The sequence below is a fragment of the Eublepharis macularius genome, chromosome 4, assembly GCF_028583425.1.
Source record: "Eublepharis macularius isolate TG4126 chromosome 4, MPM_Emac_v1.0, whole genome shotgun sequence".
In the NCBI taxonomy this organism is placed as follows: Eukaryota; Metazoa; Chordata; class Lepidosauria; order Squamata; family Eublepharidae; genus Eublepharis; species Eublepharis macularius.
The window spans coordinates 184,456,851-184,475,714 of NC_072793.1; the positions used below are offsets into that span (position 1 = coordinate 184,456,851).

The 18,864-nt window shown below is 45.3% G+C and overlaps 1 protein-coding gene across 1 annotated transcript; it reads right to left on the minus strand.

Annotated features, from left to right (window-relative positions):
• Positions 1-6,231: 6,231 nt before the first annotated feature.
• Positions 6,232-15,911, minus strand: LOC129328019 (vomeronasal type-2 receptor 26-like). The gene is made up of 7 exons (XM_054976760.1): positions 15,694-15,911; positions 14,467-14,761; positions 11,455-11,867; positions 11,061-11,166; positions 10,244-10,462; positions 9,458-9,584; positions 6,232-7,127 (listed from the first exon to the last, which is right to left on the minus strand). Exons 1-7 carry the CDS (start codon positions 15,909-15,911, stop codon positions 6,232-6,234), a joined length of 2,274 nt encoding a protein of 757 aa, XP_054832735.1.
• Positions 15,912-18,864: the final 2,953 nt, after the last annotated feature.

Consider the following 18,864-nt stretch of genomic DNA (forward strand, 5'->3'; position numbering starts at 1 on the left):
ATTCCGGGCCAAATCAAGACCCTCATGGAGCACGGAAGTGCTCCCAGGGTGCCTACGGCCTGTGTAATGATGCCACTTCCCGGAAGTGATGTAATCGTGTGACACACACACACACAGGAGTATAGGCATATGTAGTGACAGGCGCACCACCTTCTCCCAGGAGTTGCCCTATGTGAGAGTTCCCCCACCTCTCCCCCCCCCCCAAAAGTCCTGATAACAACACTAAGTTCCCATCAGAACTGAGTGAGGAAAGGTGAATAAAGTGGACCCCAAAGCTCAGAGAAAATAAAGTATGAAAAAACAGTCCATTATTTCTTAAGGCCTCATAGCAAGTCCTGAATATGGTTCTCCCAGTAGCAATCCACCCCCCCCCAACCCATACCCCTCCAACCAATGAAGTTTAAAGCCACTTCTACGTCCCAGTTTACACCAGGTGACAGGATGTCTGACAATCTCGTAATATCTCCCATTGACAAGGACCACTCAGACGGGAGACTAAGGTTAACTCTGATTTTGCCACAACTTTTTCTACCATTTCCCCTTTGTGGATTCTTTAGTGGAAAGAAAGGCTTCCACTCCAACTGAAGCTTTTCCTACACTCAAGGCATTTATATAGTTTCTGCCCTGTGTCAATTTTTTAATGGGAAGTCAGGCTGTCAGTCTATGGGAAACAAGATATGTTGAAGATGACTCCCAACCCTTGCAGCAAGAAATCCAAGCTCTCTTGAGTAAATGGGTCTTTATTGAGATATCATAAGCTCCAGCATACATATGTCTATAGATTTCACAGAAACAAGTATAAACGTCTGGCTGTACACAGGTCTCTTGTTAAGAATGATATATTGAGTACAGGATACATTATATCAACCTGTTCCCCCACCCCTCCGGCTCTCCCAGCCGAACACAATCAGTAGCGGGACGGAAGGAGCCGTCCCAAGGCCACTGTGGCAAGCCATCTGAGATAAGGGCTCGGCCATCCTGGAATCTGAAAGGCAACAAGGGAAGCAGGTGCAAGAGGCTATTGCAACATAACATACACAGGGCAACAATATGGAGGGACAGTGGGCAACGGACCTGACATTTCTACCTCCCCAAAGGCCCCCCTCACCCCCCAGGCTCCAGTTTGTCTAGGTATCTTTTGTGGAAGCTGGCGGTGAGTCAAGGGTGTTGACGTGGGAGTGTTCAAACCTCTCCCGGAACGCTTCATCGAAGCCATGCCACCTAATTAAGTAATAAAGTTTTTTGTTTTTGAATTTCGAGTCCAGAATTTCTTCCACTTCGTAGTGGACATGACCATCTATTAGGGTAGGATGTGGAACTCCCTTTTCTGGATGCCATTCATCGGGTGTGGGAGCTTTTTTTCAGGAGGCTGAAGAGGAATGTTGGGTGGATTTGGCATAGGTTTTTTGAGAGTTTGAGTTCCACTGTAACATTATTGATTATCCACTTGACAAGGAAGGGGCCACGGTACTTGGGTCCTAGTTTCTTGCATGGCCGGTCGCTCCTGAAGTTCTTGGTAGAGACGTACACCCGGTCCCCGGGCAGTAGTTTCCATTGCTCAGTGCGGTGCCTATCGGCAAACTTCTTGTAGTCATCCTTGGCTTTTTTCACAGTCCCCTGTATTACTTCCTATTGGGGCGTTAACGTAGACCACCATTCCCCCAGATCTCCGGCTTTTTGAGATTCGGGGTTGGTTGCAAAGGGCAGGGCAGTTCCTTCATATCCTAGGACTATTTTGAAGGGGGAGGCTCCGGTTGAGCTATGGATCGCATTGTTGTATGCGTATTCAGCGAAATGGATAAAGTCTGTCCATTTGTCTTGCTGATAATTGATATAGCATCGTAAGAACTGTTCCAGCACCTGGTTAGTTCTTTCGGTTTGTCTGTCAGTTTGCGGATGATGGACAGAGCTTAATCCTTGTTCAATGCCCACAGTTTGGAGGCGCTCCCGCACATTAGGGGACCAAGGTCTTCCGCATCTCCTGGGTGTTCTTCCGCATCCAAGCCACTTTCTGGCCTCCCGTGCTTGGGTGGTAGTTTGCGCTTCGCCTTCGGGGCTCGTGGGGCCGGAGGGGGTCTTTGACTTTGCCGGGCGGATGCTGGCTTGAGGTGGCATTGTGCAGCAAAATGCCTGACACCCCCGCATTGCAGGCACAGCCCTTGCCTCCAGCAGGTTTCTCTCATCTCTCAGCCGGGTCCGGGCCTACCGGATGGGGTGCTCAGCCGCAGATATACGTGGGGGGGGCTTCTCACTCCTGTGCAAGGCCGGATCTTGGGGGGGGGCAGGGGGGTCGCCTGCCCCGGGCATCATCAAAGAGGGGGCGGCAAATGGGCAAAGAGAAGAATCCGAGTTCTCCTCCCCAGAAAACAGCCGCTCGTGCCCAGCTCTCCCTCTTGTTTTTTTTTCTGCCTCAACTCTCAAGAGCAGAGCACACCAAACGGTGGGACAGCCAGCAGAAGGCATGTGCGTGTGAAGGGGGAGGGGAAGGGGAAGGGCTCCACTGCCGCCCCCCCCCCAGGCCCCGGCAGCCAGCAGGCGCCTCCATTTGCTCCATCAAAGAGAGAGCGGCCTGTGCGCCAGCAAGGAGGGGGATCTGCATTCGCCTCTCTTCCCAGCCAATAGGCGCTTGTGCCTCCTGGCTCACTCGCTTTTTTCCTGTCTCTGCATGTGCGAGCTGCTGCCCGGGGTGAGAAGAGCTTGAAGTGCCACCGCGCCAAAAGGTGCGCGTGGAGGGGGAGGGGGGGCTCCTCCATCACCCCACCAGCTGGCAGGCACCGTTCCATTTGCTGTATTTGCTCAGAGATCAGCACAGAGGGAGATGATCAAACCAAGGCAGGAAAGTAGGGGCGTGGGATACTAATACTAATATACTTTATACTTTTAAATTTAATTATTCCACATAGCACACTTCTATATGCTAAGTTGTTAAATCAATAAAATAAGACATGATTTGTCAGGAAAGTAAGTTAATGAATTGCATACATATCAATTTCCCCCCAAATTTCCCAGGTTATGTAGCAAAAAAAAAAAAAAAAGGAGGGGGACCTTTTTCCTATGGCTTCAAAACTTGTGGAAATTTTACACCACTAGTAAGAACAGTCCTTAGCATCCAGCCTTATGGTATGGTGGTTGCCAGCTTCCAGGCTGGAAATCTCCAGAATTAGATCTGATCTCCAGCCAAAAGAGATTACCTCAGGTCAGCAATGTATCAGGAGTGTTTGTCAAGACTGGCTATATTATCTATTGAAAGTGGTGTGGCAAATACCATAAATTATGATGATGCTGTGAGAAGTTTTGCAGGGAAAAAAGCCAGAAAAGTTCACTTTTACTTGAAGTTATCTGCATTTTCTCCTAAGGACATGATACCCTAGCAAGAGAGTTTACTTTTCATATATCTTTACTTTGCATCTGCTGTGGATTCTTTTGGATGTCAGAAACTTGCCTTGGCTAACCAATAAATGTTATTTTTCTAGAATTAAGAATTTGAATCTATTTTCTTTATTTGGGTAGTGGGCTTCCGTTGTTGGATTTTAAATTTCCCCTGTCATTGTGAGTTCCCTACCACATTTGTCTTACTGGAACATTGACAGCTTGAGCTCGCAATAGCTCTTGTTTTATGAGAGCCCGCCCTTCGCTTGCTCCTCTCCCTTCCAGTATTTTTTGCCATGGAATGACTCTCATCAGGCCTCTGGGTTCCTTAAACTCTGCCTTCCTAATATCTAACATGCATGTCTGCCTATGAACTCCCTTGGCTCCCTACAACAAAAGGAATTATAGGAGGAATGCTTAGCTAATGATGGATAAGATAATGTAAAGCTGTTATTATTAACAATTCATAGAAGTCAACACAATTTATTTGGTGGTTTAAGAGTTGTTTATTATATATCTATATTAAAACATTGATCATATATGTATATATAAAGGAAAAATATAAGGGGGTGCCATTTTTCACTTTGGCCCCCCCTCAAAAAATATGTAGATCCGGCCCTGCTCCTGTGAGCTGGTGTTGCTTCACCAATCGGACCATCTGCATCCAGTTTTTGACCTCACACACCAATTGGATCCATCCCAAGAACGTTGAAGCGTGATCTTGCATTAGGGCCCGATCTAGTAAGTCTGTATTCATGCCCTTCCGTAATAGTTCTATCTTAACTTCCTCATGATAGTCTGGGCACTTGGTGGTGAATAATAAAAAAGAATAATAAAGAACTTTATTTAAAAGGTTTATTAATAACGGTTCTTAAACTTGGTAGAGTAAAGAAAATAGTGAAGGTTGGTGAACAAACAAAAATAAAATACCCTAACGCGTCTAACTAGACTGCTCTTAACTGTCCCCTGGTTACTGGCTTCCAACTGTCTCACCCCTGCTGGATGAAGGATCCCTCCGTCTGCAGCAGCCTCTCCTCAGCTGTGCTCCCTAGAAGTGAACCCCCTCCCCCTGTGATGAGGCCTTTTATCTCTTCTCTCAGGAACCATCTCCCTCCTTTCCTATTGGTGCAATTTTCCCCTCAGAATCCCCTCTTACCCAATCACAGGGGCCAAAGGGAACCTGGGAAATGTAGGCCTTGCAGTAACTTGAGTGCAGGCTTCACCAGAGCCACATTCAAGGCATTTAGATGTTTTCCCTCTGTTATAGAGTGTTCAATACATATCAATATCTGTTTTTTTAGAAAGTCTCCACCACCACCACCACCACCACCACCACCACTTCTGGGGTATTCATACCTATTGTCTATTTTGAATATTTTCTGAAGGGGTGGAATTTCTTGGAACTTTTCACCTTTTAAAAGGTTGGGATCCCCACCCCCCATTCAGTCTTCTGTCCATCACAATATTGAATGTTCTCTTCCACATCTGAATAGATCTTTCTGCTTTCCATCACTAGATGTTCGGTCACCCACTCCCTCACACCAGCTGCTGAAAGAAGGAGAATCCAAGTATGAACACAGAAATACACACACAAAACCAGAGACTAAAGTTTGGGAATGAACTAAGCTTATTGACATAGAGAACGCAAGTATTCAGAGGTTTCATATCTGGACATACTTTCATATACATATTCAGGTCCTGTGACATGCTAGATGGTATGGACAGATCCCCACTTTGTGACAATTAAATGGACAATAACATTTCTCAGGGACTGTGACTGGCACAGAGATCCTTCTTTGCTTTAACTTCAAGTCACAGGAGCTGCCCAAAATGTATCCAGTCTTCTAAATTTGTACTAAGTCCACCAACTGGTTGATTATTTACTCCTTCCAAGTCACTGATGGATGATGAAATTTTGGCCGTGCTTAAAGGCAGTGTGGATTTTCTGCCTGAGGTTGCTGGCCCACAAAGTTCTCCCTGGTTGTAACTACAATGGCATGTCCTCCTATCCTCAGAAGGGCATCAAACAATTACTGAACAAAATCTTCACTATCCTTTCTCACCCTTTCGAGTATGATAAAGGAACAGGGGTCCCTCCAAACTCTTCAACTCTAGCCCTCTGCAGGAAAAAAACAAGGAAGAAAGGGTTGGGGAAAAGGTCAAAGGCACATTGAAAAAGAAAACATAACATGAGGAGTGACTCTCCATTCCCCTTGAGTCCCAACATCAGCAGGAACAGGGCAGCAGGGCCGATTCCAGATGACTAACCTTAAGTCGCTTCATGCCGCCCTCTTCTGGATCGCGACGGGGAAAATGCGAAATATCGCGTTTCCTCGCGCGAGTTTTACGCGTCGTCGCGCAAAACTCGCGCGAGGAAACGCGATATTTCACATTTTCCCCGTCGCGATCCGGAAGAGGGCGGCATGAAGCGACTTAAGGTTAGTCATCTGGAATCGGCCCAGGTCAACTCCACTCTAGGCCAGATCCTTGAACTTGACCCAACCTATTTGAGTAGAGTCCGCTCTGGTAGTCTCTCCTCTAATATTGGCTTTGCTGGGTTCAGCCCAAGCGATTCCCATAAAATAGCATAGTAGGATTCGGTCACACAGTGAGAAAGCAAAGCAAGGGCATTTCTCTATCCGAAGTGCTGACGCATGCGGTGCTCTAAAGCAGAGCTTCTGACAAAGATAAAAGGCACAGAATAATGACAGAAAACAAACCAATTGGGTGTTTAATTAGGAGAACCCTTTTTAAACTCCCTTTTAATAGATTGCTTTAGCCCACATGTTAGGCATTTCACTGTAATTTTTGAATGCATGTAAATAAAGAAGATAGCATGGAGGGCCTCCACTTTACATTAAATCATTTTGTCATTAGATGCTCCTTGGTGTTCAAATCAGGCCTCAGTAGAATAACGTAGCATTTGGGAAGGAAGAGGCAGCCCAGCAAGCCAGCACTGGAGGCCAAGATGGAGAAGACTTGCACGGCCACCATGTACTTCCCCTTCGTGCTCAGGTAGGAGGGCACAAAGGACACCCAGACACTGCAGAAGACAAGCATGCTGAAGGTGATGAGCTTGGCCTCGTTGAAGGCCCCAGGCAGCTTCCTGGCCAGGAAAGCCACCGTGAAGGAGACGGCAGCCAGGAAGCCCAGGTAGCCCAGGGCAATATAAAACATGGCGACAGAGCCCTCGTTGCATTGCAGGGTGATGTGCCCAGGCTGGGAGTGCATGTCAGAGTCCGGGAAGGGGGGAGAGAATCCCAGCCAGATGAGGCAGAGGCCAGCTTGAATGCCAGAAAAAGAAATGACAATGGAGTTGGCCAGACTCTTCCCCAGCCATTGCCTCATCCTGTTGCCTGGCTTGGTAGCCATGAAGGCCACCACCACAGTGATGGTTTTGGCCAAGACAGAAGAGATGGCAATGGAGAAGATGATGCCAAAGGCGGTTTGTCGAAGAAGGCAGGTCACCTTCCCTGGCTGGCCGATGAACAGAAAGGAAGAGAGAAAGGAAAGCAGGAGGGAGACCAGGAGAACATAGGTGAGGTCCCGGTTGTTGGCTTTGACTATGGGAGTGTCCAGGAATTTAATGAAAAAACCTAACACAAAGCCAGTGATTAAGGACAGGAACAGAGAGAAGAAAGCCAGGATAATCCCAAGTGGTTCTTTGTAGGTCAGGAAGGTTGTCGCCTTGGGGACACATTCAGTTTTATTTGTGTTTGGATGCTGATCTTCTGGACAGTGGGAGCATTGCGATGCATCTAGAAAGAATGAGAGTGACTCAGTATCAGTAATATTTCCCTTGCATTTATAATGGGTCAGAACAGCCTCCCACACCACCACCGCGATTTTTGCATTGTAAACAATAGTTGGCTCTGGCAATCCATAACTCATCAGAAGATAGACTGGGAGCCTCAAAGCTGGTCTCTAGCTTCAGGAACAGGACAAGAGGTTCTGTGCCCAAAATGATGGCAATTGCAACATCATCACCAGACAACCACTCACCCCCCACTTCTGGCCCGTGGTTGTCTCTGGTAGCCATTACTTAGATGTGGAAATAGAATCAAGGCGATCAAACTTCCAGTCCTCACTCAGCCAGGTTGCTGGCTGGCCTTCGCCTGATCACACCCTCTCAATTACAGGAGGATCAAACGGAGGAGAAAAGAACATACGTTCCTTTGGGTCTCCACGGAGCAGAAAGGCAGGGTATCTTATCAATCTGGTTTTGCCTACAATTTGCCAGGAAAGGATGATCTCTTATTCTGCTGCTCCATTCAGTATTGCTGCAACTCTTGTCTGGAGACAGAGCTAAGGTTGTCAACTCCAGGTTGGAAAATTCCCAGAGATTTGGGGGTGGAGCCTTGGGACGATGGGGCTGGAGGAGGGGAGGGACCTAGTTGTGGTATAATGCCATGGAGCCCATACTCCACAGGAGCCGTTTACTTCAGAGCAGGGGTCATTTCATAGAAAAAGAGCTTCAGGAACTCATTAGCATAACTCATTAGCATATGCAATGCCCCTTGACATCACCGAAAGTGTGTCATTAGCATAACTGATTCCCATATGCCACACCCTCTGACATCACATATCCTGGCTGTTTTGGACCCAACCCTGGCCATTCAGGGCTGAAACTGGGCCCAAAATGGCAAAAAGGGGCTGAAAATGGCTGAAAAGGGGCTCAAAATAGTCAGGATCGGGTCACTGCTGAATGGGAGAGTGATCCTCCACCCATCAGAGGCTTGGCACCAACCCAATCCAGGGCATTTCAGCCCTGATTCGGGGCGTTTCAACCCCAATCTATGCCAAAATGGGCCCAAAATGGCCATTTGGGGCCCCTTTGGGCCTGGATTGGGACCAAAGCAGTTGGGGCCAGGTCAGTGCTGGCCAGCAGAGGGTTCCCTCACCCAGCACCGACCTGATCCAGGCCCTTTTGGCCCCCATCCAGGCCGTTTTGGCCCCCATCCGGTCATTTCAGCCCCAATCCAGGCCAAAAGGGGCCCCCAGAATGGCCAAAAATCAGGCGGGCAGGGCCACCAGCCATGTGAGCTCTTTGGAGAACTGCTGGTACAGTGTTCCCGTGCATTCCTGCTCAAACTGTCCCCTGCTCTGGAGGGACTGGCCTCTGTAATATGTACTCGATTTTCTGCACTTGGGAGAAAAGAACTTTCTTCACCTGGCATCCAAACAGCTTTTTTTTTTTCTCCATTTGCTGGCCAGGTAATCTATAAGAGTTGCCCCATGAACCAAACATTGCAGTCATCAAGTTGTAATTGTACTGCAGCAGGAGTACTTGTGGCCATGCATTCTCTGTCCAAACGAGTCAAACGCTTTGGTCTATCAATGCCACTTGGATGTCTCAGAAAAGGGTGTGATGTACCAAAAGTGCATTAGAGAGGTTTTTACAAAATATTTTATTTTAAAGTACGAAGTTGCAGGACTGACCCATAGCAGTGCTACATAACATGCTCTGTGCAGGTTCCCTGACCAGGCTTAGATTCAGAGAATCACACATCAGGGGGGATGGAAGTTCTTTTCCCCAGTGCAAGGGGTCCCATGGTGCGGTTGGTCTTACCTGCATGCCCATTTCCTTCTCCAAAATAGCCCCGTGGTACTGTCTGCCCCATGGAGGGGCTGCACATGCTCGGCCCCCTAAGAGGCAGACATCAGCCTCCCCAGCCATTACTAGTCATGAAAATGCTGGGGGAGGGGAGGCTGAACCGCTTCTCCCCCCATGCTGCAGTTCTAAGCCAACCCGGGACCCTGGGCTCTTAAGAACAAGTAACATTGCATCTGGAGTGTGACTCGATGAATCAAAATCAGGTTGGGGAACCCAGATACTACATGTTAGCAATCATGACACATGGTTTGTCTTTTAAATGCTTCTGGAAGAATGCCTTCTCAGCACCAGCATCATAGAGCTCTCGTAGGCAGGGTTGGCAACTGTTGAAGCCCACACCTGCTCCAGATGTGTAAAGGTACAGGCAGGAAAGCTGGCAGCTGCGGGCAAAGGTGGAGCAGCAGAGAAGAATGCTCACACCTGGCCTCCTGTTTTAACGTTGCCCCGCAAAGCCATGGCTTTGGAGTCACCCACCTTCCTGTGTGGAGATCGTCCCTTCCGGGCACGGAAGACAGTCGTAGCAGCAAAATGGCTTCCCTTCCTGAGCCACCTTGGCGTTTCCAGGCCGACAGCTCTCGGTACACCTGGAACGGGGCACGTGCTGACCGGAAAAGGCAAACAGTGAGGAAAGGGAGAAAATGGCAGTTGTGTCTATTTAAACATGCCGTACTTTAAAAATATACAATAGGGCTTCTAATCTAAGAGCTGTGATGAGGATGGTACTTTTGACACATGAACCTCTTTTATACTGAATCAGACCGTCGGTCTATCAAGATCTCTGCTCTCTGCTCAGACTGGTGGTGGCTCTCCAGGATCGTTGGAGGTCTTTCACGTCAACTCCTGCCTGATTTTCTTCTTAACTGGAGATGCTCAGGGTTGGACCATGATCTTTTGCTCTGTCTGCTGTAGTGCTACAGGGAAGGCGGGTGGATTTTCCTTGCTCTCCAATTACAATAGTTGGCAGAAGAAGGAGCAGAGTCAACAAGATGGACTTGGGTTGGGAGAGAGGGAGCTAAAAAGGAGAGGGGGAAACACGCAAAGGTCTTCTCAGGTTGGGATGCAGGGCTGTGCCTGTGAGTGACAGAGGTCTGTTAGGCCCTAGATGCAGGACTTTCTAGAACTGGATTTAATTGGTCTATAAATGCTATACAGAAATAAACAAAACTATTGTTTTTGTTGTCACATACAGTAACTGACAGATTATTGAAGCTTAATACAGGAGGAAAGGAGTAAGATGGGGGAAAACCCGGATATCCCCACCTGGTTGGGCCACAAGATGGAGCCCTGCTCGATAGTGAACTTGGGGTCTGGGGATGCCCCTCTCTCTACACTCCCCACTTTCACTCCAGCTTGGGACCCATTGGGAAATGCCAGCCATTGCACTATATCAAAATCCACTTCCAGGTCCCTGTTCTCATCCAAATACACTTCACCCATGGATGTATTGTAGAGTGGGATGCTTCGCAGGAAAGCATGAAGCTAGGATGAAAGAGGAAATGTCAACTCTGAGAAACCAGGAGACAAAGGCAGATATCTCATCTAGGCTGGGCAGCCAGCAGGTGAGGCCAGGAGATGGCCCAGAATTCCACCATCTCCGGACTTTGGAGGATTTTTCAGAGGGTGGACTCTATGACCTTATGCCAGGTAGAGCTCCCTCCCCCAGACTCCACACTCAAATCTCCAGGAATTTCCCAACCCAAAGCTGGCAACCCGCATCTCAGCACTGTTCATCTGAAGCACTTATCTTGTTTGACACATGGCCTATGCCGCATCTTGTAGATAGTCTGTAGGTTTGAATTTTTGCCTACTCACAGTGACCTAAATCTGTGTGTAATGGCAAAGACACTGAAGACCATTGTATGTTGAGAGGACAGTGAATCCTCATGGACTCCAAGTTTACCCTCCGTTTGGCCCCTTCCCACTCTGTTCCAAGCGACATCTTAGAGCTAAAGAAGTACAGAAAATGAGCAGCCTGACTGTGTAAATCCTCCGACAGACAGTGCTGGCTGGCTGGCTTGCAGTTAGGAAGCAGCTTTTAAAGACCATAATATAAGTATAGAATTGATTAAAGGGATACCTGCCATGGCTGTTCCCTGTCCCTGGCTAACTTCTGCTTGGATCGGGAGGAGTAGGCGGCATGCAAGGCCCGCGCAACAGCCAGGACAGCGTTGAAAGTGCAGTAGCTGTCCAGAGAAAGGATAGTTTCAGTCATATCTTGGGAAATTCTCTCCAGATTCTCTCTCTGTGCACATCTTATTTGACCTTTCACAGACGAAGCAGACTTTGAAAAGAAACATCGAAAAGCTTCTTTCCCAAATTGCATGATCTCAGAGTAAAAAGAGATATATGTTTTATAGTTTATCCTTTTGCTTGTCTGGATCGAGAAAGAAAAAAGTCCATGGGTGTGAGTGGAAGTTAAAAAATGTGTAGGGAGGTAGAGTGTGAGGTCCCAGAGAGCTGTTGTGACCCACACTTTCCCCATGGCGTGCTGGATCCACTTTTCATCTGTCTCATATAGAAGGAACCCAACCCCCCATACATCTGGCTTCACATGAAATATGACCACGTTGACTTCTCTCCATAGATTAGATGCACTGGAGGAGTGTAACACCGTGCCGACGTCCCAAGTGTCCCTTACTGATGCTGGGAAGATGAGTGAAAAGGCCACACAAATGCCTTTGGAGACGACCAGAGTGGGGAAGAGTCTCATGAACCGTTCTCCATCATTGGTGTGTGATGCAATGAGACCGATCCACGTCCATCGGAAATGCAGGAGCAGTTTGACAATCCCCGGGTACTGCTGTTCATCTTTGGGGACCATCCGGAAGAAAAAAGGGAACTGAGCAGGGTCATTAAGAACGTGGGAAACAAACCCATGACTGACCTAGGAAGGAAAGCAAGAGATTGGAGAAAAATCCTAGACCCTGTGATGGAAGGAGCCTCATGTTGCCCAAGGATTGTTGGGTGTGTAGTTGGTGCTTGTGTTACTTTTGCCTACATTTTGCACTTCCTGCAGGGTCCTTGTGAATAAAAACTGCACCCTATTTTTCTTCCTTATTTAGGAAACCTTTGTATCACCTTTCTGAACACGTGCATATCCAAGGATGCTGTCTATAATTTCTGCTTCAGAAGAAGTACAGCTTTGCCAGAACACACTGAACATATCAGCATGACAGCCAATCCACAGCACCACCATTTTTTGTGCATTGTTTCAACTTGTTTATCCCTATCCTCCAGTCTCTGGTTCAGAATATTTGTCACGTCTTTGGACTTGCACAGAAAGGAGATATAGAGATGTCATCTGCATAATGGAGAGCAAGATTTGGATCCAGAGGCACCTTAAAGATAAACTAAATTTCCAGGGTATGAGCTTTTGAGAGTCAGAGCTCCTTTCGTCAGATACCAGGGTGTTCTGACTCGCAAATGCTCATATCCTGGAAATCTAGGTGGTCCAACATGGCTACCCACCTGATACTACCTGCATAATAGTGACATTTTGCTCCATATCAATTAATGCTCTCTTTCAGCAGTTTCAGGTACATATTTAAAGAAACTGTGAGTCAAAAGTCAACAGAAACACCTCCTGTTTTGGAAGGATCTGAGCCAGGACAGAACAATATTTCCAAGGCCTGTTCCTGCCCAGAAGAGGGAGGACATCAAAAGTTTGAGAAAGTCCCAGGAAAGCCAACAGGCCTGCAATGTTTTGCTTATGTTGATATCACCCTGTAATGACTTGTGCTGTTTTTAAAGACTTTTGCCTTTGAACCTTTAGTTCAACTCCTCCTTACATTACCTTAAACTTTTACCTCAGGAGGGCCCTGGTCCTAATAAACCATCCTTTATATTTCCATTCACACAGAGCATAGGTGTTCTCTTCTTTACCCATGCCTGTACTCGAGAACACCTTCCCATTTTTGATTGTGTGGTCTAGATATTGATACCTCCCTGGCTTCTCAAAAGATTTTTGCTGGCACCCAAGATTTTCACCTTAGATCTCCTCAGTTTAACAGGTAATATAGGGAGGTTTGTTATAAATGGTAGTTTGACAGGGCTACTGAACCCACCAAATGAGGTGAGAAAACAAATTGACAGGGCCAGACTAGTACCCCAAAACAGCCTGCTCCAGGACAAACCTAAAGAAACAAACAACAGAACACCACTGGTTGTCACCTATAGTTCCCAGCTCAAACCCATCCAACGTATCATCAGCCCATCCTGGAAAACGATACCTCTCTCTCATAAGCCCTGGGTGGAAGACCTCTCCTTGCCTACAGACAGCCCCCCAACCTTAAACGGCTTCTTACTAACAACCATGAACCAGCTAACAGAGTCAACAACACAGGAACCAGATCCTGCAACAGACCCAGATGCCAACTCTGCCCACATATCTACCCAGAAAATATGATTACAGGACCCAGTGGCATCAACTACACTATCTCTGGCTCTTACAGCTGCTCATCCTTCAACGTGATATATGCCCTCATATGTCAACAATGCTCCTCTGCTCTGTACATTGGACAAACCAGCCAACCTCGGCGCAAAAGAACAAATGGACACAAATCTGACGTTAAAAATGGCAACGTCCAGAAACCAGTGGGAGAATATTTCAATCTACCAGGACATTCCATCAAGGACTTAAAGGTCACCATAGTTCAACAGAAACATTTCAAAACCAAAATCCAATGGAAAGCTGCTGAATTGGAATTCATATGCAAATTTGACTCAGTCAGACTTGGATTGAATAGAGACTATGAATGGTTATCTCATTACCAAAAGTAACTGCCCTCAGACATTCTATTCAGATTCTGCCATGGAGGGGAGGGGTCACACCCAGCCTGGATTGTGCATTCCACCTCTTTCATGATGTCTTGTAACTGATTTACATTTACATGACCACTCCCTGCTCCCTCTCCCCCCTCCCCTCCCCACCTATGTATCACAAACAAAAGTGATATTAGAAGAGTTTTGAAAAGCATGTTGGTTTCAGAATAGTTCTTATGTTTGGTGATTCCCAAGTTATACATTCACAAATAATAATAATAATAACAACAACAACATTCAATTTATATACCACCCTTCGCGACAACTTAATGCCCACTCAGAGTGGTTTACAAATCCAGTCACACAGACTAATTTTCCACACCGATCTTCACAAACAAAATAAACTCTTCACATCCACATAGACATGGATTTATTCTGGCTTTTCCACACAGCTTGCCTGAGCATATTGGTGACAGTGTGCTCCAAAACCACAAATGATTTCCCTGAACTGTTTGGCATAGAGATAGCATCACACTGGAGAGGCAGCTCCCCTACTGATAACAACTGAGCTCCAATGGTATCCCTCTGAATCCAACCTATAGGCACAATTTAAAATTATCCTAAGCACTTCCCTGGATTCCTACTTCCTACTGCTGGAATACTGAACAGAAATACTCTCTTCTTGCTATATCCAGGAAAATTAGAGGTAATGCTCTGCTAACCTGTGGGATTTTGTAGATATTCATCATATTTGAAATCTGGATGGAGATTTCGGAATTACTCCCTTCGAGAACAGCCAAGAGATTCTTCTTTCCTCCGCAGTGGTAGTTTGGGATGTTCTCTTGCCCTGGGGAAAGCAGGTCTAACAGGGCATCACTTGTCATCCTTGCATTGAAATAGTTGTCGTAGACGTCATATCCCAGAGTGACATTGGGCAAGATCCCGGGGTTCTGATTGACTTCCTGAATGGCAAACAAGAAGGAGAGGATGCTCTCGTAATCTGTGCCCCTCGGCTTGCTGAAAAAAGAACATATTTTCATCTTCTATTCATTTAAAACAGCCAGTTAAAGCTCTGCTACTTCTCCTTAAAAGTATAATAACAATTCTGTCAGATCGGACCAGTGGTCCATCTAGTCCACCGTCCTGTCTCATACAGAGGCTAACCAGTCATTCACATGAAGCTATCTCCTAATGACGCAGACCGTTGCTCTACCAAGGTCAGTATGGCCTGCTCAGACCAGGAGCTCTCCAGGGTCTCAGGTGGGGGTCCTTCACATCACCTGCTGCCTGGCCCTTTTAGCTGGAGATGCTGGGGCTGAAGATGGGGCCTTCTGCATGCAAAGCAGAGCTTCTTCCTCTCTGAGCCAAAGCCCTTCTCCTGTGGATGGCTAAAAACAGGGCATAGAGGTTGAGGCCTTCACCTATGATGGCCTTTGGCACTGGAATTCAGAGGTTTACTGCCTTTAGTCCCAGTGGCTATTAGCCCCTACTTGACCTCTCCTCCAAGAATCTCCAGTCCTCATTTCAAGCTGTCTGTGCTGTGGCCATCACTACATCCTCTGGCCAGAAATTCCACATTTTAATCACTCACTGAGTTAAGTAATATTTTCTTTTGTACATCCTGAATCTACTGCTCATCAATTTCATCAGATACCCCTGAGTTCTAGTGATTTTGGAAAGGAAGAAAAAGTTCCTTCTGTCTACTTTCTCCACACCTCAAGTCCCACCTTAGTTCTCTTCAGCCTTTCCTGGTATGAACCTCACCCAAAGAAGCCTGTAAAAAGGCCGTATGCAGGTTCGGGTGCTCCCTTGCTGCTTAGAGGATATACTCCAAAAGTCAGAAAAAGGAATAACAGAGTCAGTGATTTTACCAGGGACAGGAGTGGGGAGACCCAGTGAAACCCAAATCAAGTGGACTCACATTAACCCCCTCTGCTCAAATTACTTACATTCTAAATCTGTTACGGGGAGGCTCACGGAAGGTGAGAGGTTTCAGGAAAACATAAGTTGCGGATACGACCCCGCCGATGAGGTGGTCTCCCGGAGTATAATAATTCAATGGATCGTTTTCATCCTTGATCAGATTCAATGGGCATTTTGCCTTCAGCATCACACAGACAACATTCTGGGACAGCGCTACCACTAGAACCAGCACCAGTACCAGCATTCTGGATCAGACCCCTTCAGACCGCTCACCTACAGATCTGCCCCTCAACAGCAGGCCCAGCTAAGCAGCAGAAGACAAGCCCCACTTCCAAGCCAAGAGAGCAAAGACTCGAGCAATCGAAGGACACGGAAGCACACGCTGGCACTGTTCACTTTTCTGCCCTAAATCCCAGCCCAGAGCCTTTATGTCACAAGAAGCATTTATGCACCATAAGAAGTGGTCGCATTTCATTACATTATTGTTTTTCAAGGCTATCTGTGGAAACTCCCTGAGGAAGAGAAGGAGTAATTGCTATGTTTTTAATGGGGGGGGGAGTGCAGATGCAAGTTCCTCTCTTGCTGACCCACATCGGAGTCTGGAGTCACTATGGAGAATACTTGCAAACTTGTTTTCTCTAGCCGTGCACCTGCTCCTGAAGCCACACAGCAAAGCGTCCACAGGGCTGCAGAGGAGTTTTTCTTTCTATAATTATTTCTTCTGCTTCTCTCCAAAGCTCAAGGGATTAAGTCAAAGATCATCTTAGAAGTGAGAAATGTAAACATCTGAATGAAGAGTATGATGTAATTTATTCTATACAGCTAGAGGGAAATATGGTGCACAACTTTGGTTGCTTTAACAAGCACATTTACTCAGAAGTATGTCCCATTGACCTCAATGGGTCTTACTCCCAAGGAAGTATGTTACTTAACATCAATAAAGGATGGGTAATTCTGAGCTATCAAGTACCTAGAATGAGCACGGAAACCCAAAGTTAGTACTAATCACTCAGCATGACCACACAGGTGCTTTTATCCCATTCCAGGCTGCACTCCCCTTGGGAGGCTGCAGATCTCTTGCTTCTATGAATTCGTAAAATGGGATCCATTTTTCCCAGAAGTTTGATCCCGAATATTGATATTCCGTCTCTGATGTAGATTGTCAGTTATTTTTTCCATTATCAAATGGTTCCAGATTTTTGTAAACCAAAGTTATGTAGTAGGTGGAGATTGGTCTTTCCATTTGGTTGCTATTGCACTCCTAGCTGCCACCAGGAGAGAGTTGATAAGGTCTCTTCTAACATTTGGAATTGATGTCTGATCCCACAGTCCCAAGAAGATTACTTTTGGCGACATAGGGACACTGTACCCTGTTATTTCCTTAATAATATTTAGTATTTCTGACCAAAATCGAGATATCAAGGGACATTCCCACCAACAGTGAGCAAAATTACCCTCATTATTGCATTTCTTCCAACAAGAGGGCGATGCTGAAGAATAAATTCAGGAGATTTTTTGGGGAGTTAGGTACCACCTGTGTATAATTTTATAGCTTTGTATTTTAGTTAATATAGTTGAGGATTTATTTAATTTTGATGCCCATACTTTTTTCCAGTTGTCTAATGTCAGTACTTCATTAAGATCTTTATGCCATTTAGTTTGATAACTAAAATTGTTAGGGATGTTAGAGGACAATAGCAGGCCATATATTTTTGAAATCATGCCCTTTTTTGGATATTTTTTAGCATCCATGAATTGCTCAAATCTTGTCTGAGTTGCATTCATAACCTTTCTTATGTTTATTTGTTGGGTGACAGCTTGTAATTGCAGATATAAGAACCACAGAATTGAGCTTTGAAATTTTTGTTCTATCTCAATTTTGCTTATGAGACCGTCCTTCGTTGCTATATCTTTTAATGTGATCATATCAGTAGTTTTCAGTGTTTTTGCTATTTGAGTTTTAGTGTCTATTGATATGTTTTGTACAGAAATAGGAGAGTGCCTCAACATGTCTGGTATTAATTTAGTTCTGGTGCTATCCCAAATATGTAGGATCGCATCAAGGAAGGTATTATTCTTTATTCCTTTAGGCCGTTTAGTAGGTGGGTTCCAAATTATTTCTTGTATTTTCCATTGGGGTGGTAACTTATTGCAAGTCGAAGTCCACTCTGTTGTTTCGTTTGAGTGCCAAAGCGAGAGGAGATTGGAAAGTCTAATTGTTTTGTTGTATAATGATAGATCAGGGAAATTAAGTCCTCCGTGATGATTTTTTAATCTCAGAATTTTAAAGGAAATCCGGGGTTTCTTGTGATCCTACAAAAAAGAATTTAGTATGGACTGCCATTGCTTAATTATGTTTTCATGAATTTTAATAGGTATAGCTCTCATGACAAATATTATTCTAGGTAGAATAAATGTTTTTATCAAATGAAGTCTGTTGTACCATGAGATTTTTATCTTTTTCCATTTATTCATGTCATTTTTAATTTGTGTAATTATTTTAAAGTGGTTTGATTGTATCAAATTTTTGTTATTAGTAGAAATTGCAGTTCCTAAGTAAAGCAGTTCCTTTTCTAACCAATGAAACTTGTGGTTTTTTAAAATTTTGTCTGCATCTTCTTTCCTTATGTTAATTGGTAATATTTGTGATTTTGTTTGATTTATCAGTAAACCTGAAATCATACCAAATTCTGTGAGTAGTTATTCTAAATAGTTTAAGGTGCAAAGGGGATCAGTCACATAAATAATCATATTGTCCGCAAATAGGCTCATCTTATAATGTTCTTTTCCAATTTGGATTCCTTTAATGTTATTATTTTCTCTGATTGTAATAGCCAGTGGTTCTATTGCAATGGCAAATAGAGTTGGTGAGAGAGGGCATCCCTGTCTAGTGCCCCTATCAATTGAAATTTTTCCGTAGGTCTGCCCATTTATTTTCAAATTTGCTGTTGGTTGTATATATATAGAATGTAGTATTTTCAGAAATTTTTTACCAGATCCCATAGTTTGCAGTACTTTGTCCAAGTATGTTATTTCTAAAGTATCAAAGGCCTTTTCAATATCTAATGATAGAAAGAGAGCCTGTTTCTTGTGATGTTTGCAGTGGTTTATGAGATTTAATGTCTTGTGAATGTTGTCTGTCATATCTCTTCTGGGTATGAATCCTGTCTGATTCGGATGGATTTAATTATGTATGA

Excerpts from the sequence above, each read along its gene's own strand:
- LOC129328019 (XM_054976760.1), bottom strand. The coding sequence starts at position 15,911 with ATGCTGGTACTGGTGCTGGTTCTAGTGGTAGCGCTGTCCCAGAATGTT. Across the intron at positions 11,167-11,454 it reads CAGCACGCCATGGGGAAAGT|CTACTGCACTTTCAACGCTG; the intron begins GTGGGTCACAAC and ends TTCTCTGGACAG. Across the intron at positions 10,463-11,060 it reads ACAGGGAACAGCCATGGCAG|CTTCATGCTTTCCTGCGAAG; the intron begins GTATCCCTTTAA and ends CTTTCATCCTAG.